The sequence below is a fragment of the Nilaparvata lugens genome, chromosome 6 (genome assembly GCF_014356525.2).
Source record: "Nilaparvata lugens isolate BPH chromosome 6, ASM1435652v1, whole genome shotgun sequence".
NCBI lineage: Eukaryota > Metazoa > Arthropoda > Insecta > Hemiptera > Delphacidae > Nilaparvata > Nilaparvata lugens.
Genome location: NC_052509.1, coordinates 11,076,894 through 11,100,735, shown reverse-complemented (window position 1 = coordinate 11,100,735; position 23,842 = coordinate 11,076,894). Strand labels below are relative to the sequence as shown.

Below are 23,842 nucleotides of genomic sequence, written 5' to 3'. Positions count from 1 at the left end.
GCATTATTTGGTTCATTTGTTTATTTTTATTCACCTATTAAATTAGTTTTTTCGAATGTGAGAATATTGATACTGATGGGCACGCATAACACCATGATAATACCATGACTGCAAAACAAAATATTGAAACCAAAGACCTTAAAGCTGCGATTGGACCAAATTTATTTAAAAAATTTTAATAACTCAATCCTTTTAGATTATATTAGATTGATCAAAACTTATCATACCGTACACATGATGAACATATGTGTTTGTCAACTTCCGTTCAATCTAATAGAATCTATAAGGATTAAGTTATAACCATTGTAATAACTTTGATGTAAACCCAGCTTAAAGATGCATACCTCTTTAATGTCTTTGATTGAAACTATAGACCTTATACAAATACAGTAATAGACTGGCTTCTCCACACATCTGTGTAATCACTTGTCAGCTGATTTATGATGAATAATTCTATAGTCTGATTTTCACTCTAATATTGACGTATGAAGGAGGCTCCTTTTTCCTTTTATATTATCCTTGAAATGCGAAATTTCCAAAAACCTTGTATATACGGTACGTCGACGCGCAATTTAATAAGGAACATACCTGTCAAATTTCATGAAAATCTATTACCGCGTTTCGCCGTAAATGCGCAACATTTATAAATATATAAACATTTAAACATTAAGAGAAATGCCAAACGTCGACTTGAATCTTGGACCTCACTTCGTTCGGTCAAAAATAGTCAGAATTTGAAGCTGCATCTCCATAAATCTATTGTCCACAAGAAGTTATTCTCTCATTGTCATTTCCATGAAAGATTAGTTTGTTGTCAACTACATTATTTTCATCCATTTCTATCTCCTTTAAAGAACAAATTTATGCTTTCTTCCGCTTATGTAATTCACTTTCACTATAGTTATCCTTCATGTATCCATCATAATAATTTCAATCGGAAACAAACCGAAACCTCAATTTCCTTTTTATATGTTTCAATTTCAAGTTGGAGTGTTTTGTTACTGAGATTACCTAGTGGAAGATAAAGTAATCTTTGTTTTCAAGATTATGCAGTCTAAGATTGAGGAAGGCCAAATCTTGTTTACTATTACCTTCAAGTAAAGATTACAATGCGTCTCTGTTTTTTCCAAGTCTTGGATTGTTGTAATAAGGTTGATTTGAATTTGGAAATGCAGAAAATCTTCCATGAAAGGAGAGTGAGTTGCCATAAAAAGAAGCACATCGGTTGTAATAAAAAGTTTAACTGCCTATTGTTTTCAAATTGACTACTCGAATTTGAATTAAATTCATGATGCCAAGTTCACTTTCTACTGCTAATGTTATTTTGCATCACAGGAGAGAAATTTCACTTTTTTATTTCCGTAGGGCCTGCATTGCAAATTTGAGAGATCACCAATAATACTTATATTTTCAGTTCCGGTATAGTAGAGAAGATGAAACTTGGGAAGTTTCAAGTTATGATGATATTTCTCTATTTTCTCCTATTTGTATTTATATTGTATCTGTTTGCCTCTTCGCCAGATTTTATGGATTTTCTATATATTTTATTTTTAAGATTGTATTTTCACGTTCCCTAGTACCTATATTTTATATAGGTACTAGAACTATATAGTGCAAATTTTTAGTGAGAAAACACATGAAGAACCCAATATATAATAACCTATATAAACTTGAGTGTTGTTAGGAAATGACATTGGGTAATACGGAAAGGCAGAACATCCGAAAGGATCTCTCTGCCGATAAAAACCATATGAATAAATGAATAAAAATAGAAGAAATATATAGAAATAAGTGATTCATATCATAAATATGTCATGTTTTTAAATCATACCCAAGAATAAGGCTTTATTATAGTTTGTACGGTAAGTTTGAGTTGATTCCAGTATTTTCTTTTCTCAATATTACATTCGACTGCTTATAACATTCTACCTTGAAGTGTCTTCAACTGTTGATGAAAGTTAAGTATCACATATTTTTAAACCTGCTGCTACAATGCTCCTAACTTATTACGATAAATATTACGGTATGTCATCATGAAACTATTTCTAAAAAATCAAAAGTATAGACTTTCAATAATATAATGTTCATTTGAAACACCGCTGATCTATGTAGTTACATTACAATACTATATATTATCAATATTCTAATGTTGCATTCAATCTTCATTGTAATTAATAAGTTTCCATAATATGTGAAATTTGTTGCATAATTAGCTGCTATGTACTGTAACTTATTGTAAATTCGTGTATAAACCAGAATGTATTGTGGCTTACTTGAATAGATAATTCTAATTCTAATTATAATTATAATTTGAATACGCATCAAAAGTTGGTCTGAAAACTTAATCTGGGTCTACACCGAAGTTATTAAAAAAATGTTAGTAACATGATCCTTATAGATTCTATTAGATTGAACGGAACTTGACAAACACATATGTTCGTCATATGTATGATAAGCTATGTTCAATCTAATATAGAATCCATAAGGATTAGGTTATTAACATTTTGTTCATAACTTTGGTGTAAACGCAGCTTTACAGAGTTCAAATAAATTAAGAAAATTGCTGTATATATATCATCAATTATTGTACTACGGTAGTTAACTCTTTACTATGGAATCCAACCATTAATGATATAGAAACTCAAATTTATTGTGGGAATATCAACCAGTTGAAATTGGAAAGAAGGGAAAATAAAATTGACATTTTGTAAAAATATCCGCTTTAATTTACACTGTACAAAAATAATCACAAATTCTATCACTATTGATAGCTCCTTCTAATAATCACATGTCTCTGGATTTTGTCAGTGGAAATGTTATCGATTAAAATCATTGTAAAAAAATGGCGAGTGATGATGATGTGGGTTGAAAAATATTTGGTGATTTCTTTTTTTGGTTTTTGTTCGTGGGCTTCTACCACCAACCACCTCCACCACCTCCTGAAATAAATAAAAATTGTTTGGTTATTTTTGAAAAATCAACAGAACAAAAGCGGAGAGAAACAAACATAGGATAATCGGTGTACAATAAACGATGAAATGTGCCAACACTAGTAGAAATATAAGGACTCAACGACTTTACAAGTATATCACTAATTGGTCTCTTGAGTATGGTAAAGAGTGTAATTCATTCGACTTATTTTTTTAAATAGCTTAAGCAAATTTTCAAAGTGTAGTTACTTAAAAATGTCTTAATCAAAACTTGCAAATATTGTCAAATATTTGAGAGATCAAAAGATTGGTACTCAATATAATATAATTCTCAAAGTAGTTTTCTATTATTGAAGAGTGAGCTTCCAGCCACTTTAAAACATATTTTATCTTACTACTATATTCCACAGATCCATAAATACTTTCTAAACACTTGAGTATGGGAATGATTACGACTATCTCTTTCTTATATTTTTTATTCTATTCTAATCTATTATATTTTTCAACTCTTGATGAAATTTTCCTTAGTTTTATTTTATATTTCTACATAAATATTTGTGATAGAAATAGTAAGGACTATGTCTGTTTTTCTTCCACTACTTATTTTTGTCATTGAATGAAATAAATATCGGAATAATATACCATGTATTAGATTTATCTACTTGAATAAAGACTTGCCAAATGGAAAGGTTTGTTCAAATAACGTCGTGTTCTATATATTCTTTCCAACAATAAATTAATATTATTTATATAATAATATTCTCATTTGGAATCAACATCAAGTCTAACTCCATCATATTTATCTACCTTCTTCAAAGTATCTATCCTATTCTATCTGTGTAGTCAATTACTTTCCCAAATCCTTATATTTCATGAGAGAAGCTATTCCCTTCAAAACATTTTGCTAGAAGAGACATTATATAAATTATACACAGAAAAATGTCCAACATTACTTGACAGTCGAGTTTTTATTGTTTTTTAAAGTAGGCCTACAGCAGTAGTCTTGGAAATTTGTGATTTCTTCTTCAAATTGTTTATCCATATAAATAGAATCATAACAAAGTTTGAAAGATGTTTGTTATTTTACAATAAAAGTTATATTTTTGAGAACATTCCGGTGTTTTTACCATAATAAAGTATTCTAACAGGGCTATTAGAATGTTCAATTATAGAAAATCACAAGAGCCCTAGTTTTATTCTATAAAACACGTCTAGTTTCAAGCGCTTATGTCATTTTCAAGTGTGATTTTTATGACTCTTGAAAGTGGCATGAGTACTCGAAATTAGTCGTGTTTCATCAAATACCAGAGGGTACTGGTGTTTTTCTATAATTGAATAAAGCCAAATACTCTCATGAAATGGTTAATTTCTAGCTTATATTTTTTGTCATTTCTTGGTTTTCAATTTTTATTGTAATTTTACTGTACCTGACTTCCATCCACCGCCTCCATAACTGCTACCTCCTCCGTAACCACCTCCATAGCTTCCTCCTCCGAAACCTCCCGACGACTTCCAACCTCCTCCGTGACCTCCGCTGTAGCCTCCTCCGTAGCCTCCACCTCCGTATCCACCTCCTGACAAGAAATTTATCATTTTTTAAACATTTTCAATCAATTAATCAGCGGTTAAATCATAGAACATGAGCATGATTTATCTCAATATTGTCATAGAATGCATTCAAATTGTATCATTCTCTTTATTGATCATACAATACATCATTGAAATTATAGGGAGAGAAAAAATAAGGAAAGATTGTGCTATTCTTCTCCCAAATTTAGATAAGATTAAACATAGTCCGAAATGGTCAAGTCTTGTAGGTAGTTGTTCACTTCACAAAATTTTCAGTACATTTATTATGATTTCAGAAATTTAGTAACTGAATTATTACTGAATAAATAGTGCACAATGCTTTCCTACATAAATCATTTTCCATGATGTTTCATTCATTTTACAAAACAAACGTCCACTAAATAGGTATTTTCGGTAAGTAACAAAAACTGAAAAAAGTACAGGGTTACTAAGACTCTACTCTAGTTTCTCTACATACTAATATCTCTAATAATATTAATATTCCTCTAATAATATTAAACTCTCAAGAAAAGATTCGTCTATGTGGGGAAAAATTCACAACTCCGTCTAGTGCATTTTTATTTTCCATTGTATATTCATTACCTATTAATTTCATAATTGTTTCTTCATTTGTGAATGAATCGGTCTGTTTTGAATCCAACATGTATATCACTATTAGCTGATGAATGAATGAATTAGAATGGTTGAATACTATCATATTAGTTCATCCAAACAATAAAAAACTATCATTACTATCGATCACTAGTCACAGACACTTTTGAACTGTCCTGATAAAGCACTTGACAGACACCTGATAAGAATCCATTTTATTTTCTGGAGAGGCTTACCATCTACAATCATACAGTACATGTAGGTAACTTGATATTATTGAGATAAGCAAATGTTGGAGACTCAGTGGGATTTGAATTGCACTTTTATATAATATAATAGATTACTTTTAATTTCATGCAATTTTTTATGTAGATTACGTCCTATAAGGACTCTAGTTATGGAGTTTGAGGCAAGTTATTAGCTATATTTATCTATTTATTAGGTTAGCACAAACAATACAATGATCGGAAAAGAAAAAACAGGCTATTGCCCAAAACTTCTTCAATTTCCTAATTTAGTCTCAAATTGTCCAAATATTACATAGATTATGTCCATTTCAATTTTCTACACCAAATCACAATCTGAGAATATAGATAAGAATAAAACAAACAATATTTTAAATTTTGATAGATTGATAGTAAAACTTTCGTAAAAACATGAAACAAAATTTAAATTCACAAAATAAAGAATAAAACTTAATATTCAATACTATATTTATTTAAGTTGATCTAGTAGATGATAATCATTGGAAAATTTTAATAATCGAACACGATTTTCTTGGAGTGGAGAAACCTTTAGCATGAACAGACATTTGGACATAACCTGGAAATGCGGACTATATTTTTTTTACAATATTAGGTATGTTAGAAATAGTGAGGCTATGCCTGTTTTCTCTTCCACTAAGTATTGCACTTTGATTTTAGTATTTGACTAGTTTGTAGGTATTGTATTTTATCATGTGATGAATGATACATTGTTTTGACTCAAATATGTTACATTTATATTGTATTTTTTGGCTACTCATTTATAATGTGTATTATAATATTAGATTTAGTGACAATAATTCAACTGCATGATGTTTCGTTTTGTTGAGTTGAATAAAGAAAATATTCTATTCTATTAATTCTGTCGTTGAATAAAATTAATAAATAAATGAAAATGAATTATAAATATTATAAAAATTGATGATCACTTACCTCCGCTGCTAACCTTGATGATCTTTATGATAGGGGCTCCACCTCCATGCCCACCTCCGTATCCACCTCCATATCCACCTCCATATCCACCTCCATATCCACCTAGAATATTCACAAATAATCAAATTAATCATATTCTATTTCCCAAACTTTCAATACAGATAGACAGACTGCAACGACAATGCACTAATAGCCTATATGAGAACATCACTAATCAATTTTAAAGTTCCTACAAATTATAATAAATTGATTAGTCGCTGTTTTATTAAATTTATTTATTTATATAACCTACATACATTGATAGATAGATACAAGAAGTTTTGGACTGTAGTCTGTTTCTTTGTCCTTGAGTTGATTGTAAACGATAAATAAATTAATAAATATTATTCTCAACTATGAATGATTGGGTAAGGAACAACAGGCTTAAAACCCAAAAGTTCTGGTAAATTGGGCATTACGGTAATTCAATCCTAATAAATCTAATTGAAGTACAATTCCTGGTTGCTAAATATTATTTTCCAATGAAGTGTTTTAATAGGGCTACTCGAATTGTTTAATTGATATAGAAATAGTTACTACATAGTATCCTTTTTAAACATTTTCACATAAACACTTCTAGCATGAAAACGGCATAGATGTTGGAACTATAGTAAGGTCCACATTATAATGGCAGTGGAGAAAGATAGGAGAACAGCATTGCCGATGCTCTGTCTTGTCAATGCCTTCTATAGACGGTAACTGGTACAGGTTTATTGATGTAATATTAACTATTCATCCTCGTTAAAAATAATCAATTATATTTTATCAACCAACAAATTATATTTTTCAATGATTTCATAATCATGGTTGAATATTTTGTTGATCAATTACATTTCTACATTGTTGAAAAATGATCTGGCAACAGAGCAAAGCGAGAGAGAGAGATAGTGTTATCGGCTTTGTTGGATAATAGACAAGGATAGCAATGCAATTGCTAATCGAACACTGCCATTATAACGTGGGCCTCACTATAGTAAGTACTGTAGTGTTTATGAAAAAAGTTGGGTACTAAGTTGTTCTTATTTCTATATTTATTCAATCCAATTGACTTTCTACCTGATTCTTGTTTTTCGATTTTCAAAATTTAGACAAATTTGAAGAGTTTATAGAAAAAATTCAAGTGTGAGGAATGTGTAGTGTAGTGCAATAATAAACGAATGAATTGATAGAATAAAATTATATTCCTCTACCAATTAGAAGAGATAATATCGAATGGATAATTGAGTCGAGGAAGAAGAATTCTTAAATATTGAACGAATTCTTTCTTTGCAGATGCTAATTTTGCAATTAATTTGATTCATATTTTTGTTTGTGATCTGTTTTTTCGAATGGAGATAAATTTGATTTGAATTCCATGTGATGGATGCCTTGATTTCATATTAACCACTCAATATAATCACACGTACCTATTTAAGCTTGATTAAGTTTGTAGAGTGAATGTTGATGTTAAATTAAACTCAATTTATAAGTTTATAATGTGAAATATTTCTTCTATGTTTGATTTTGAAGCATCTAAAAGGAAGCATCTAGGTTATCAAAAGTTTAGTGGTTTTATCATCCTAATACAGAGTTATTTACTGTAAACACATAATAAATCATTTGAATTATGGGAAGTTATAGTTGATAAGTAGGTACCGCTGCTTCAAGCTTGTGAAATTATTCCTTTTTTCTCAAGTACAGCTCAATATCTTTATTCATAATACTATATTGGAGTCTACAATATAATTGTGTTTAAAGCATCGAGATTTGAAAATCTACGTTGTAAAAATAATTAAGGACTGAAAATTTAGTGAAGTAAACATCAACTACAAGACTTAACCTATTTCGGACTATGTGTAACCTTATCTAAATTTGGTAGAGGAATAGCACAAGGTTACCTTATTTTTTTCTCCCTATCATTTTGATGATGTACTTATTGTATGAATGAATAAAGAATAAAGTTTGATTTTAATTAGTAATTATAAAAATATTCACCGCTACTTCCGCTCCATCCACCCAAACTCTTTCCGAAACTAGGCTTCCATCCACTGCTGTATCCACCGCCTCCGCTATATCCGCCGCCTCCAAAACCGCTCTTCCAACCACTGCCGCCCCCGAAACCGCCTAGGCTGCTCTTCCAGCCGCTACCGCCTCCATAACCGCCTCCGTAACCGCCTCCGCTTTTCCAGCCTCCACCTCCGCTACTCCAGCCGCTACCTCCGCTGCTCCAGCCGCCTCCTAGAATTTTACAAAATTAAAATATTTATAATTTGATTGATTTAAGATCATCATTCGATTGATTTGAGATTTAATTCAACTCAAAAAATAAAAAAATATATAAGGATATGCAATTCAAATTTCAAGAGAGAAAGACCAACAAGCTTGAATGAGCGAATGAGCTTATATTGTTTAAAAAATTATAAACAAATCTATATCTATATGAATAAAAGTCGAGCCTCAAACTCTGAATCTCAATTTCAATTCAACCTGGGAACAATAGTCTTATATATGCAAGTGTACTGAGATTCAGGTTTTCACGATTCAGTGGAAATTATAGGAACGCGTTGTTGCCATTTCGACTGCTTTTACAGTGAATAACTGGGACTCATCTTATTCCTTGGAAATAATCAAGGTTTTCTGAGGTATTATGGAGTAATATGTACCGTCAACAAGCATTGTTCAATAATGATTGTCTTCAATACAGTTGAGCATGCAATTCACCTACTGTAGCTTGATATCTACTTCATTTGAAAGGATTTTTTTCTTGTCTTTAATCTAAATTTGTTGTAGTATTGCAACTTGTAGTAATGTAGTTTTATTCTACATATTTCTTTTTTTCAAAATATTCTAATTTCCAATAGCATTTCAATTTTAATTAATTGTATTACATCTTTATATACTTAAATATTTATAATGAAGCATTGTAATTTATGTGTTAGGGAAGCTATTTTTAGGAAAAATCCGGTCTGCTTCCATGTATTCATAAATGGATAAATGAATATATTTAATCGAATAGTGATTGATGATTCTCATCAATTCTATCTCAAATATATTTTATTCACATAATAAGAGATACAGTAGGCCTACATCTTCTCATGGTTTGATAATGAATTATCACAATAAATTGAGATTTTTATTCATAATAAATTTTTACGATTCAGATTTTTCATAGCTCTTTTTGTTCACAACATACAAACGATTTAGCAACAATTTGGTACTAGAAAAGGATAAAGCTGCTTTGTCTGAAGACAGACAACGCTAGCAAACCAATGTTCATCAGGTGCTGACTCATAACACGTCAATCTCAAATAAAAGTTTTGTGAAATTTTTTATTATCTATTTATTATTCATTGTTGCGAATCTCACTAGGTAGGTAAGCTTCGTGAACTCAATTTATTATTCATATTTATTCTATTTATTATATCATATTTTTAATAGCGGCTGACTTGCGGGAGAGTGGTTGGAGGAGAGAGGAAGCATTGGATAGGGCTTTGTGGAGAGGCAGACTAAGAGGAAGGAATGCCGACCCCATTTAAATGGGATAAGGCACAGCCAAAGAAGAAGAAGAAGAAGAAGAAGAAGAAGAAGAAGAAGAAAATTACATCATATTTTGAGTTACACTCACTTGATTGGTGACTTGTCAATGAATATTGCTATAACTACATAATTGTTATTCTAGATTGAACCAATCAAACATACTAACTAACTAGATCCTATCAATATTACAGTATAGACTAACTTGCTCCAATCTAAAAATTGACATCCAAAGATCAATTCATGAAGTCTAAGCGTTTTAATTGAAGATGAAGTTATGCTGTTATGGGGGAAATAATGTGACAACATAATGATAAATAATTGTATTAATTTGTTTCCCTTAGAGCTACTCTCAAATATGAATAAAAATAAAAACCTAAGTACCCTTTCTAATTTTTTTTACTCACAACATGTCTCGGCTATATAACTCCATTATCAAGTGATTGGTAAATAAAATAAACCGTTGTATATCATAACAATAATATTGTAATCTAAGTATTCTACACACCTCCATAGCTCCTACCGCCTCCTCCATAGCCACCCCCGCCAAATCCGCCACTCTTCCAACCACCTCCGCCTCCATATCCACCGCCTCCGTATCCACCGCCTCCAAATCCACCGTAGACTTCATTGACAACCACCGCCAACACAATAGACAAGCAAAGGACCTGCGAACATTAAAATAAATCTTGGTTACAAAACAACAAACTTCGGACTCGATGAAAGAATATTGCAATCCATATAAAGTAAAAAATACAGTGGATATAAACGTGAACCTGAGAACATGATTCGAGTCATCAATGGGTCTCAGATTGTTTTCCCTATAGTGAGGTTCACGTTATAATGGCAGTGTTTGATCTGCGGAAAATAGGGCATACTATGCTAGTATCAAGTTGTTCAAATCTCGGATGCTGTCAAGAGCTACAAAATTACAATTATACAAAGCATTGATAAAACCTGTGTTGAGTTGCGGATCGGAAACATGGATGCTTACTGCTGGAGATATGTAAAAGCTGAGAGTTTTTGAGAGAAAGGTGGTGAGAAGAATCGTGGGCCCTGTTTTTGAGAATGGTCTCTGGGGAGGAAGAGAAAACTTTGAAATAGATGAGTTCTTAAACAATGATGACATTGTGCGGTCGAGAAAAGCTGGCAGAATGAGATGGATGGGGCATATGTTGAGAATGGGAGATGGAAGAGTGGTGAAATGAATAGAGTAGAATAGAATTCATTGTTTCTCATAAACAACAGTACAATATTACAATGAAAAACAAAACAAACATATTAAGTTTCTATCCATATTTATAAAATGCTATGGCTCAAAAATATAACAATGTAAGAATACCAAGAAATATTTCTCATTTAAACATCGTCATATGCAGTAATAATAATAATGTTATATAATAATAATATATGAATATATAATATATGGAAGGAGAAGAAATATTATAACAGAAGAAAGAAAAGGTCGACCAAGAAACAGGAACGCGATCTAAGGACTCTTGGAGTTCGTAACTGGAGGAAGCAGGCCGAGGATCGAGACATATGGAGAGGCTGTGTGAGGGAGGCCAAGGGTTGTAAAGACCTGTGGATCTGAGGAGTAAGTAAGTAAGTATCCGATAACACGGGAGAGACTCTCATTTTCTGGTTCTTGTGAAGTTAATCACGGTTAGAATTTAACCGGCTTTTGCGCAACCGGGTCTATGACTATTATTCAAGATCAACCATCAGACAAAAAGGGAATACATTTTTTGCAATCCATTTTACATTTCACTGGAATGGCAAGGCTGAGACTCGGCAATGCTGTTCTCCTATCTTTCTCCGCTGTCATTATAACGATGACCTAATAGGGAATAGATTAATAGGCTAAATAGATGAATGATAAGTCTTTCAAAGAGAATTTCGTAGAACTGCAAAAAGGTTATTCTTGAACATGTAATTATTGCTTCACACACAAGGCCCTATCCCATTCATGAAAATAAAATCACCATCAATATTCCTAAAATTTCATCACCTTTAAAACAAAATATTATCTTGATCAAAGTTCAGATACTATAAGCCAACATCATAATCATACTCTTCTACCAGTTTTTTCTCTCCCAATTTCATTACTTTGTTTCTCTCTCTCTTTCTCTCTCTCACACACTCTCTCCCCCTTTTGGTAGAGAGTTAGTGGGAAGGATACTTCGAATATCCTTTCCGAAGAATGGACATTGATATGTCCAAAGCTCCGCCAATTTATGTAGATGCATTACAATATTATCTATTTTATCTATAGTTATTCAAATTGCTGTTTTTCATATCTTATACAGCTCAATAATTATTTTCTTAATTTATATTTTGTAAATTCATCTATAATTTTGCTGTATTGTAAGCTATTGTATATAAGTGTATAAACCAGTGTATATATTGTAATCTACATAAATAAAGTACTCAATCAATCAATCCCTTCACTCGTTCGCTCTCTGTCTCTTTCTTGCTCTCCTTCTCTCGCACTCTCTTTCTCTCTCCCCCTCTTGATCTTATACTCTTGCACTCACTCTCTTGATCTCTCTCACTCACTCTCTCTCTAACTTACTCTTCTTTTTTCTCTTCTTTCTCTTCTTCTCTCGTCTGCATTCTGCCATTCTCTCACATATCATTCTTTATCAATTCTCCAATTTCTATCACATTTATTCTCAGTATCTTTTCTCCTCTATTCCTGAAAAAACTCTCAGTAATAGCTAATAGCTTAGAAATGATGTATGGATTCAATCTTGAATAATTACAGTACAATTATGGAGTTATGAATCTGGCAATATTGCAATATTTGGTTCTGAAAAACCGTGATACTGTAGTCGTTGAAAGCTCGAGTGTAATCTGATATATAGTGAGGTCCACGTTATAATGACAGTATTTGATCAACTTTGGTTTTGCTATCCTTGTCTATCATTCGAAAAAGCCGGTGGTACTATCCTTTTCTAGTTCCACAACGATGCCAATTATGTGTTTGATAGTGTAGAAATATAATTAATTAATGCAGAGAATCGGCATCGCTATTCTCCTATCTTTAGCCACTGCCATTATAACGTGGACCTCACTATAGTAGTCTGATAGTCTTATCTATAGTATAATAAAGGAAAGAACTGGCTTTACACGTACGGGATAGGAAAATTATGTTTGACGCATCATCACGTCTCAACTACTGGACTGATTAACTTGTAATTTTGCATATGAGTTCTTAATGAACCGAGGATTGTTATAGGCCCATTTTCAATACTCCAAGATTCCAGTACGTCCAGTTTCCAGTTTGTCAAGTTTTAAAATAGACCATTGCGGAGCAAGGGTTGCCTGCTAGTCTTCAATAATATTGAGATATCATCAAGAATATTACAACACTAGTACGGTAATCCAGTTATGAAAGGTAATCAATTGAGACATCAGTAGGCCTAGTTATTGAGAGCTCTAAAGTGATCCCTGTGTTTTATCAATAATATAATAAAGGAAAGAAATTGGCTTATACAAATATGGGATAGGAAATTCACGAATGACGCACCATCAGGTCTGAACTACTGGATTGATCGACTTGGAATTCTGCATATCTATTCTTAATTAACCGAGGGGTTATGGGATTATTTTCAATTCTTCAAGATCTCAGTAGGTCAAGTTTTTAATTGAATCCTTGCGGAGCACGGGCTACCTGCTAGTCTATAATAAAGGAAAGAATTGACTTATAAATTCATCAAGTATTTATAATACTCAAGTAAGTACAGGATAGGAAATGCTCGAATGACACATCATCTCGTCAGAACTACTGGATTGGATAGTTGTTATACTTCTGAATGATTGCTAAGTTACTCATTTGACTTTATGTTATGTATCTCATATTTATATTTATATTTGTCTTATTATTTTTGTTTATCTTGTTACTTTTGTATTCTTTTGAAATTGGTGTATACCGTTGGAAATGTAATAAATAAATAACTTGGAATTTTGCATATAGATTATCAATTTACTGAGAATGGTTATAGGTCTCTTTTAAATCCATCAAGATTCCAGTTTCTCAAAGATTTTAATTGGATCCTTACGAAGCACGGGTTTCCTTCTAGTATTTAATAATATTAAGATACCATCAATAATCTTGAAACTCTTGCTATCATTATATATAATCACTAAAATGATTATAAATATGCAAAAAAATTGATTATTCAAGAAAATTATCAATTACTCTCTCCGTGCCATACTGCACTTCAAACAAGAGCTGGTGATTATGAAATTTAGTTTTATTCTTCTCCGTTCACAGCAATGGTACAACAAAAATATACAATCAGTATGAAGAAGGCTCCTCACACGGGCTCATGACTGTGGAAGCGAAAAGCTGGTTGATATCCTCCAGTTATTTCAATTATTACACATTGAAGTTTACACAGCATACTATTCTAGAAATCTATTAGTCCAGTCAAATGGTCGTTTTTCAGGAAACAGCCCCGAAAGAATTTTTCTCGACGGTTCTATATGTATTTTGGGGTGCTGAATTTGAATCTGAAATTTTCTGACACGCCAGAGGACGGCTTCACCCCCAAAACCCCCCAAAACCACTAAAATTTCGGACTTTTTTTCAATTTTTCCATTCAATCTCGAAAACTTCGAGTTTTCGAAGAAAAATCATTCTCTACAAAATTAAAGTTAATAAAATTGCGCAGGACTCTAGCATTTTTTGTTTTGGAGCTACGAATTTTCAAAAAAGGGTATTTTTAAGGGGTTTACAAAATTATGCAAATCTACCACTTCTACCCTATACAACTTCGATATTTTTCTAGTATAGATAAAAAGCCACAAATCACGTGAGAGAACAATTAATTCTAAACAGGATTCCTTAGGAATTTTCGAATTTAGTAGTGGTGGGAGCGGGAATACACCCAAAAATAGAAAATCATGTCCTACAGCCAAAATACAAATTTTTCATTATAATACCCTTTGAAGGCCTTCTTAACAAAAAAATACATTTTTCGGCTGAAATCATCTCACGAGAGTTATTTCATATGAGAATCACCCGTTAGAAGCATTTTATTTCAATATTTCCTAGGGGGGGGGGGTACATCATAAGGATACGTCAAGGATCAAAACTTCAAACACTTATAACTTTTGACAGAATGATCAGATCTCGTACTACAGCTCTTTCTTCTCAGCTCAAGGCGGTTCAAAATCATGAAACATAACTAAAATTTGATGAAAAAATAAAAAAATCCTCCTTTAGTGTATATTTTAGCCCATATTTCAATACACTATATCCTAAATGAGAAATGATGAGTGTAATCAATTGGATGATTGCCAAGTATTGTAAAGTGAACTGTCAAAAACCTGGATGGTACTTTGCTAATTTTGAGCACCTTAGAATCTTCTCAGTTTGATATGTTGTATTCAAATTAATAATTAGTGAATGTATTCCTCCATTCCTATTCTCCACTTGATCTCTCTAAATTGGTACAAATATTTCTGGACATAAATTTGTGATAAGAAAAGAACGCCATTTCGAACTGAAATCAATCTGAATTCGATAGAGAGATGGATAAGGGCTCTCCTATCTCTCCCGATCTTTTCAATCATAAGTGCTTGTAGGAATTTACTAATATAATAAGAGAGAGTAGGGTTGTGTTTGTTCGCATCAAAACATGTCAACTTGTGGATTGCATACCGGAAAAACGGGAATGATTTAGATCTCCAAATTTTGCACATGGATTCTAAAAATATCAATTTCGTGCACCTCGAAACACAAATTTCAATTTTCCTTCTAGATTTTTCAGAATTAGGCCTGATGTTCGAATTTCATTCATGGGACATGCAATTTCATGCGGCATACATTGTTGTAAAATGTGTTTGTATACGGAAGCTCATAGAGAAATTGATACACTGGTAGCAATGCGTAGCAATATGTGTTTCGATACAGGAAGCTCATGTTTCGATACAGGAGTTTTGATACGAATGCTGGCAGCCTATGTATCAATGATACTGATAAGATGTCACAGGACATATACAGATCACAGGCCACATAATAATTATATTATAAAGGGAAGAATTGGCTAGAAATTCACAAATGACACATCATAACGTCACAGAACACAGGCCACATAATAATTATATTATAAAGGAAAGAATTGGCTAGAAATTCACAAATGACGCATCACCACGTCTCAACTACTCAACTGATTAACCTGACATTTTGTATATCGATTCTTAATTTACCGAGGATGATTTTAGCGTATTTTAAATTCTTCAAGATTTCAGTAGGTCAAGTTCTCAATTAGACCCTTGCGGAGCACGGGTTACCTGCTAGTAAATAATAATTGGAAGGAACATTTGGAAAGAACGGCTGGAAAAAGGTTTCCCATGAAGGTATTGAAATAAGGCAGAAGATCAATTTGGAAGACCATGTAACAGACGACAATAACAGATTACTACTTCATGTATTTTATGTTTTATATGAGATTTAAATTTATCTACTTGAATTCCAACAACTACTGTATTAAGCTGTTTGTAGGTCGAAACAGGAAATCGACTAATCCTTGCACATAAGATGATGATGATGATGATGATGATTATAATAATTAGAATGAATTACTATTGACGGATAGATAAGATAAATTTATTTCAATTTTTGACTCACCTTCATGGCTGAATAGCTCACGAACTATCTCTCTACCCTAGATCTAATGTTTTTGACAGAACCAAATATCCACTGTACAATAAATTCACACTCCTATCTCAGCTGATGGAAACTGAATTATGCCTTAAGTTGATCCCGACCCGGCTTTTATAATATGAAGCCGCGAGACGCTGGAAGGACAAATCCAGTCAATGGAAGAAGAAGGGATGAAGATGCTGGGAAGAAGATGGAGGAGAAGAGAGGGAAACTAGGAGAGGAAGGGGGTAGAGGACTATGAGTGAAAGGAGGATGGAGGATATCGTGGAGTATCAGTGGGAGAAAGAGAAGGATATTGAGTGGAGAAGAAAAACAAATTCAGGGGATAAGAGAAGAAGGGATGAAGATACTGGAGAAGAAGATGAAGAATAGGAGAGAGAAACTAGAGGAGGAAGGGTGGTTAGGAGAGGGGAGGACTATGAGTGAAAGGAGGATGGAGGATATCGTGAAGTATCAATGTGAGAAGGAGAAGATGAAGATGATGATGGGAGAGGAGGAGAAGAAGAAGGAGAAGAAGTAGGAGAAGAAGAAGAAGAAGAAGAAGAAGAAGAACATGATGAAATTTAGTAGATGAAAAGGAAGGACATAATGAGAAGCTGGATTGGAAGAGGAGAAGAAGGAATAACGAACGCTGGAGCAGAGGAGAGGGAGAAGGACTATGATTGAGAAGGATGGAGGATATCGTGGAGTAGAAGAGGAAGAAGGAGAAGAATATCGGGTGAATGAAGAAGGAGGAGTAAGATATTGTTTGGGAGGAGAGGAGGATAAACTGAGAACGAGAGAAAAAGGGAGAACGGACACTGCAGAAGAAGAAGATGGAAAAAGGGGAGAGGGAGATGGACTATGATTGAAAAGGATGGAGGATATCGTGGAGTAGAAGAATATCGGGTGAATGAAGGAGAAGGAGGAGGAAGATATTGGGAAGATTTGGGAGAAGAGAAGGATAAACTGAGAACGAGAGAAAAAAGGAGAACGGACACTGCAGAAGAAGAAGATGGAAAAGGGAAGAGGGAGATGGACCAGCAGTAAAAGGAGGATGGAGGATATCGAGATGTAGTAAAATGGAAGAAGAAGGAAGATATTGGGTGGGTGAATGTGGGTTGATAGAGAGAGAAGAAGTAAGAGTAGAGGAAGATTTAATATGAAGAGAGATGAATATAAGATAAGTGATGAGAAAGGCGATGAGAAATAGCGATGCAAAAAGCAACAAAATAAATTGAGACACATATAAATATGAATAAGAGTAGAGAGATTTTGACAAAATTGAATTATATTTTATTACTTAATTCATGTAAATTAGGATTACAGTACATTCATGATTCTAGAATATGATGCTCACTAATATCAAAGAGGATACATTCAGTTTCTATTTTGCTATGCTAGTAAGATTGTGGAGTTTCTTTCAAATTCAAGTATTGAAATATTCTAGGCAGCTAATTAGTCTTATTGAACTCATTTTACTCAATAACTGTTCAATAATACAAGTCAATAAGATAAGATAAGGTAAGAGAATGAAACAGTACGTTAGGAAAGGAACATGGCGAGGAAGAGGAAAAATGTATAGAATTGAGTGAGAGACAATGAAGATAGGAAGAGAGGAAGAAGTGGAAAAGGAAAATAAATAATAATAATGTAACCGTAAAGGAAGTGAATAACAAATAGAAGTGAACGAGCTACGAGGAAAGAAAGAGACAGTAGAAAATATGAGAGAAGAAAAAACGAGAGCAATAATAATTAATGAATTTGAAATAGAATAATCAGAGAAAGAGAATACGATGAAAGGGCCGAAAATTATGTGATATGAGTGAAACTGGATGGACAGGAACAGATGTAGAAGGAGAAGATGAAGATGATGATGGGAGAGGAGGAGAAGAAGAAGGAGAAGAAGTAGGAGAAGAAGAAGAAGAAGAGAAGAAGAAGAACATGATGAAATTTAGTAGATGAAAAGGAAGGACATAATGAGAAGCTGGATTGGAAGAGGAGAAGAAGGAATAACGAACGCTGGAGCAGAGGAGAGGGAGAAGGACTATGATTGAGAAGGATGGAGGATATCGTGGAGTAGAAGAGGAAGAAGGAGAAGAATATCGGGTGAATGAAGAAGGAGGAGTAAGATATTGTTTGGGAGGAGAGGAGGATAAACTGAGAACGAGAGAAAAAGGGAGAACGGACACTGCAGAAGAAGAAGATGGAAAAAGGGGAGAGGGAGATGGACTATGATTGAAAAGGATGGAGGATATCGTGGAGTAGAAGAATATCGGGTGAATGAAGGAGAAGGAGGAGGAAGATATTGGGAAGATTTGGGAGAAGAGAAGGATAAACTGAGAACGAGAGAAAAAAGGAGAACGGACACTGCAGAAGAAGAAGATGGAAAAGGGAAGAGGGAGATGGACCAGCAGTAAAAGGAGGATGGAGGATATCGAGATGTAGTAAAATGGAAGAAGAAGGAAGATATTGGGTGGGTGAATGTGGGTTGATAGAGAGAGAAGAAGTAAGAGTAGAGGAAGATTTAATATGAAGAGAGATGAATATAAGATAAGTGATGAGAAAGGCGATGAGAAATAGCGATGTAAAAAGCAACAAAATAAATTGAGACACATATAAATATGAATAAGAGTAGAGAGATTTTGAAAAAATTGAATTATATTTTATTACTTAATTCATGTAAATTAGGATTACAGTACATTCATGATTCTAGAATATGATGCTTACTAATATCAAAGAGGATACATTCAGTTTCTATTTTGCTATGCTAGTAAGATTGTGGAGTTTCTTTCAAATTCAAGTATTGAAATATTCTAGGCAGCTAATTAGTCTTATTGAACTCATTTTACTCAATAACTGTTCAATAAGATAACATAAGGTAAGAGAATGAAACAGTACGTTAGGAAAGGAACATGGCGAGGAAGAGGAAAAATGTATAGAATTGAGTGAGAGACAATGAAGATAGGAAGAGAGGAAGAAGTGGAAAAGGAAAATAAATAATAATAATGTAACCGTAAAGGAAGTGAATAACAAATAGAAGTGAACGAGCTACGAGGAAAGAAAGAGACAGTAGAAAATATGAGAGAAGAAAAACGAGAGCAATAATAATTAATGAATTTGAAATAGAATAATCAGAGAAAGAGAATACGATGAAAGGGCCGAAAATTATGTGATATGAGTGAAACTGGATGGACAGGAACAGATGTAGAAGCAGAAGAACAAAATTGTGTTGGAGAAAAATATTGAAAGGAGAACAATAAAATAAAAATGTAATTGCTTTTTCGATATGTATTTGTTTGTTTGTTGATTTGTATGGAGAATTGGAGAGTGGAAGACAAAAACTAGAATTTGATGAAGACGAGAATGTACAACAATACCATGTGGAATAAAAGAAGAACAAATTATAAGAAAGAAGAACAAGTAGAGTAATTATCTACTTCCAGACAAGGAGATGTGAGAAAAATAGTAGACAATTGTTAAAAAATAAGCAGGAAAAGAGAATACGATGAAGGAGCTGAATTATAAGTGATAGAAGTGAAATTGATTGAAGAAAAACAGGAGAATTGATAACAAAAGAAGAATTTGGAGGGGACTAAAATGGAGAACAAAACCACGTGAAAGAAGATAAGAAGAATGGAGCCGATTATTTGATAAGAGTGAAATTGTTTAAAGGAGAATAGAAAGGGAAGCAAAAGAATGGAGAACAAAAACATAAATTAGAAGAAGAGAAGGATAAAGAACAAAATCACGTGGAAGAATAGAAGAAGACTAGGAGAGAGAAGAAAAATATAAGAAAGAACAATCAGTGGAAGTAGCCTACCTATCTACTTCCAGACAAGGAGATCGTCTCTCCACTAAATTTCACAACACTCTTTTAACATGATTATAACTTCCATCTTTTAAAAACAAGTTAAATCTTGTATCTGAAAGATACTCATAAAGTAGACGATTAATGGTGATGCGTACATTGTATGATAGTTATGACAGGTATTTATAGTGCGGTATGCAGATTTATGACAATTTCCATGTAAGTTAAGTGTTGGTTAACTGCTAGTTAAGTTTCGTAATTCGTGTGCCCTTCACCCGTTGTATTCTGGGTCGTACACTTGTGAGGGAACGTGATTTTCTTGCAAAATATTTCTTTCTGAGATCAGTTATGTTGGTTGGATTTTTTGTGTGCAGAAAATAGTTTCCTTAGGGTCTTGGTTCTTGCTTCTAACGACAGGACAAGTGTGTTGAACATGTTTGAACACACGTCATGTACGTCATGCATGTTTTGTCATCAACAGAAGGTTCCGAAAAGAATTTTCTGAGATTGGGTTTTTGTATCTTCAATTATATGTTGTTTTTTCTTCCCTGCTTCATATAAGGTTGAATTATTATAATTAGTTATAATTTTTGTAATTTTCCAGTTGTTACTGAACACAAAAAACGAATAATTCTATAGTGAGTTCCACGTTATAATGGCAGTGGAGAAAGATAGGAGAAAAAAGTTGCCGATCCTCTGTCTTGTCAATGCCTTCCTACCTGGACGGTAGCTGATACAGGTTTATTTATATAATATTGACTGTTCATTCTTGTTTAAAATAATCAATGTTGTTTTTTCTTCCCTGCTTCATATAAGGTTGAATTATTATAATATTAACTGTTCATTCTTGTTTAAAATAATCAATTATATTTTTCAATAATTTATAATGAATTTTCATAATAAAAATGAAATATTGTTCCAATTAATTATTAATTCTACATTGTTAAAAGACGATCTGGCAACAGAGCAAAGCAAGAAAGAGAAAGCGCTATCCGCTTTGTTGAATGATAGACAAGGATAGCAATATCATTCAATTTAATTTTTCTTCTGTCTGTGACCAGTGTATATACCGGATAGACATTGTCGATTAATAGAATCACAAAAGTTCAAATATGTACACTAATCTCAAGATGGCCGATCGAAGAGACTGACAAAACAAACAATCTCCTCCTCACTCAAAGAATAGAGAGGGAGGTTAATTAGCTTCTCTCGGAGCACTTTCTTGAATACTCTCACCTCCAGCTCCCGCACATGCAGTGGAAGTCTATTGTAGATATTTAATGCGCGCATTGGGTAGCAAGTGTGCAGCTTAGCCAATCTAGAGTAGGGAAGGTCAATGTTGTCTCGCCCTCTAGTTGAATAGTTATGTATCTTGCCTTGTGCTTGGAGTGTGTGAAGTTGGCCCTTCAGAAGTACAAGGGAGTTCAGCACATATTGACCGAATACAGTGAGTATTCCCAGCCTCCTGAACAGCGGGCGACAATGCTTCAAGTATGGTGATGATGTATGAATGAGTATGGTGATGATGTATGAATGAGTATGGTGATGATGTATGAATGAGTATGGTGATGATGTATGAATGAGTATGGTGATGATGTATGAATGAGTATGGTGATGATGTATGAATGAGTATGGTGATGATGTATGAATGAGTATGGTGATGATGTATGAATGAGTATGGTGATGATGTTATTATACGAATCACTTTCTTCTATAGGAGGAGAATTCTGTGATATCCACTTGCATGCCCCCAAAGTGCAATCCCATAGTTGATGTGGCTATGAAACAGACCATGGTATGCAGTAACCAGGTAACTCCTTGGAACATGGCTTCTCAGTTTCCGTATCAGATATGTTACTTTGGAGAGTCGGTTACATATCATAATTATCAATGTGCTGGTCCCATGTCAGTGAACCATGAATCCAAGTAGCTTAACCTCAGGCCCACCAAAAGGAGGTCGACTATGCCTCAGGGTGCACAGAACATTCTGTGTCTTCTCTCCATTCATACACAGTCTGTTTGCCCTAAACCATGTGCTTGCCTCCTCCAACAGTTCAGCAGACCTCAGTACGGCCAATTGTGGATCCTCTTCTTGTGCAATGAGAGTTGTATCGTCAGCAAACAGCAGGGCTTTTCCATCCATTTACTAAGGTCATTTATGAAAATGGGGAACAGCAGCGGGCCAAGAATTGATCCCTGTGGCACTCCATACTTGACCTGGAGCTCCTGCGATTTGGCACCGCTAATCGTTACAACCTGCCTATACGCCGTAAAAGGTAATCCTGCATCGTTTTCATGGCCACTCCTTCAACACCATATCTCATGAGCTTCCTCAGCAAAATCTCATGAGATACGCAATCAAAAGCCTTGTTGCCTTTTAATTTATCAATGTGTGTATTATGAAGATGTGGATGAGTTAGGGTTTAGTTGCATTAGTTGGTTTGGAACCCACCCAATATCGTAGACTCAATCTTAACACAGGTGTAACAACCGAACAGGTTTCTTGATGTTTGGAAAATCATATAATTCAACCTAACATCCACCAATCAGTGAGAAGAAGTTTAATTACGTAGCCATCATCACAAAAAAAATATATAGAGGAATTGGCAAAGCAACGTTGATCAGAAGTCTGTTAATCTATGTTACTCCAAAGGTGCGTACAGATTTACACGCCGCGAACATGAGCAATTCACTTCTAATCAACTGATGCCAAGCTTTTTATATCTGTATCTTACCGTTTCTGTAAAAATACAGATATAGTCAGCTGATTAGAAGTGAATTGCTCATGTTCGAGGCGCATATAATTATCTGTACGCACCTCAAGTCTATGGTGAGGTCCAGACGGTGGAGAAAGATAGGAGAACGGCATTGTCGATTCTCTACCTCGCCACTGGCTTCTATAGAGGATAAATCTGATACCAGTATATCTAATGTGATATTAAACACTGTTCATTCCAGATTGAAATGATAAATTATATTTTATTCCTCAAGAAAAATATTGATTAACAATCCAATAATACATTTTAATAATGAAACTGAATATTTCCTTGATTAATGATTCTACATTGTTGAAAAACGATCTGGCAACGTTGCAGAACTAGGAAAGGATAGCGCTATGTAGACTACTCTGTTGAATAATAGACAAGGATAGCAACATCAATGTTGATCAAATATTGCCATTAAGTTTTGGTTCAAAACCCACTTTAATTTTCGAAATATGAAATTGTGTCAATAATACATTTAGCTGATGAGGGGGTTTACTGTAAGGCATTAGACTTGTACTGATATAGTGCTGATATTGGTTTTTGGAAACTGAAAGTTTCAGATCAGCTGACGTTACGGTTTACGCTCGCCGGTAAAACGACAGTGTCCGAGAGTGGGTCACCAGGTTCAAGGCTAGCCGGTCATCTTCGTTCTTTCCATTCAGTTTTCAGTCTGCTGCATCTCGTTTTATTGCTTCTTCTTCTTCTCTTCTTCTTCTTCTTCTTTCTTCTTCTTCTTCTTCTTCTTCTTCTTC

At 33.7% G+C, this 23,842-nt stretch overlaps 1 protein-coding gene across 3 annotated transcripts; it reads right to left on the bottom strand.

Moving 5' to 3' along the window:
- Nucleotides 1-2,703: 2,703 nt before the first annotated feature.
- On the bottom strand, nucleotides 2,704-16,658 carry LOC111054202 (acanthoscurrin-2-like). Of its 3 annotated transcripts, none has more exons than XM_039430087.1 (6): nucleotides 16,500-16,658; nucleotides 10,368-10,527; nucleotides 8,321-8,563; nucleotides 6,308-6,409; nucleotides 4,358-4,504; nucleotides 2,704-2,939 (listed from the first exon to the last, which is right to left on the bottom strand). In XM_039430087.1, the coding sequence occupies exons 1-6, from the start codon at nucleotides 16,503-16,505 to the stop codon at nucleotides 2,914-2,916; spliced, it is 684 nt and encodes a 227-aa protein (XP_039286021.1). In that variant the 5' UTR covers nucleotides 16,506-16,658; the 3' UTR covers nucleotides 2,704-2,913. The 3 variants fall into 3 exon arrangements, with proteins under 3 accessions (XP_039286021.1, XP_039286023.1, XP_039286024.1); XM_039430089.1 differs by having other exon boundaries at nucleotides 6,308-6,397; XM_039430090.1 differs by having other exon boundaries at nucleotides 6,308-6,385.
- Between the last annotated feature and the right edge of the window lie 7,184 nt (nucleotides 16,659-23,842).

Excerpts from the sequence above, each read along its gene's own strand:
- LOC111054202 (XM_039430087.1), bottom strand. Across the intron at positions 8,564-10,367 it reads AGGCGGTAGGAGCTATGGAG|GAGGCGGCTGGAGCAGCGGA; the intron begins GTGTGTAGAATA and ends GTAAAATTCTAG. Across the intron at positions 6,410-8,320 it reads TGGATGGAGCGGAAGTAGCG|GTGGATATGGAGGTGGATAT; the intron begins GTGAATATTTTT and ends TGAATATTCTAG.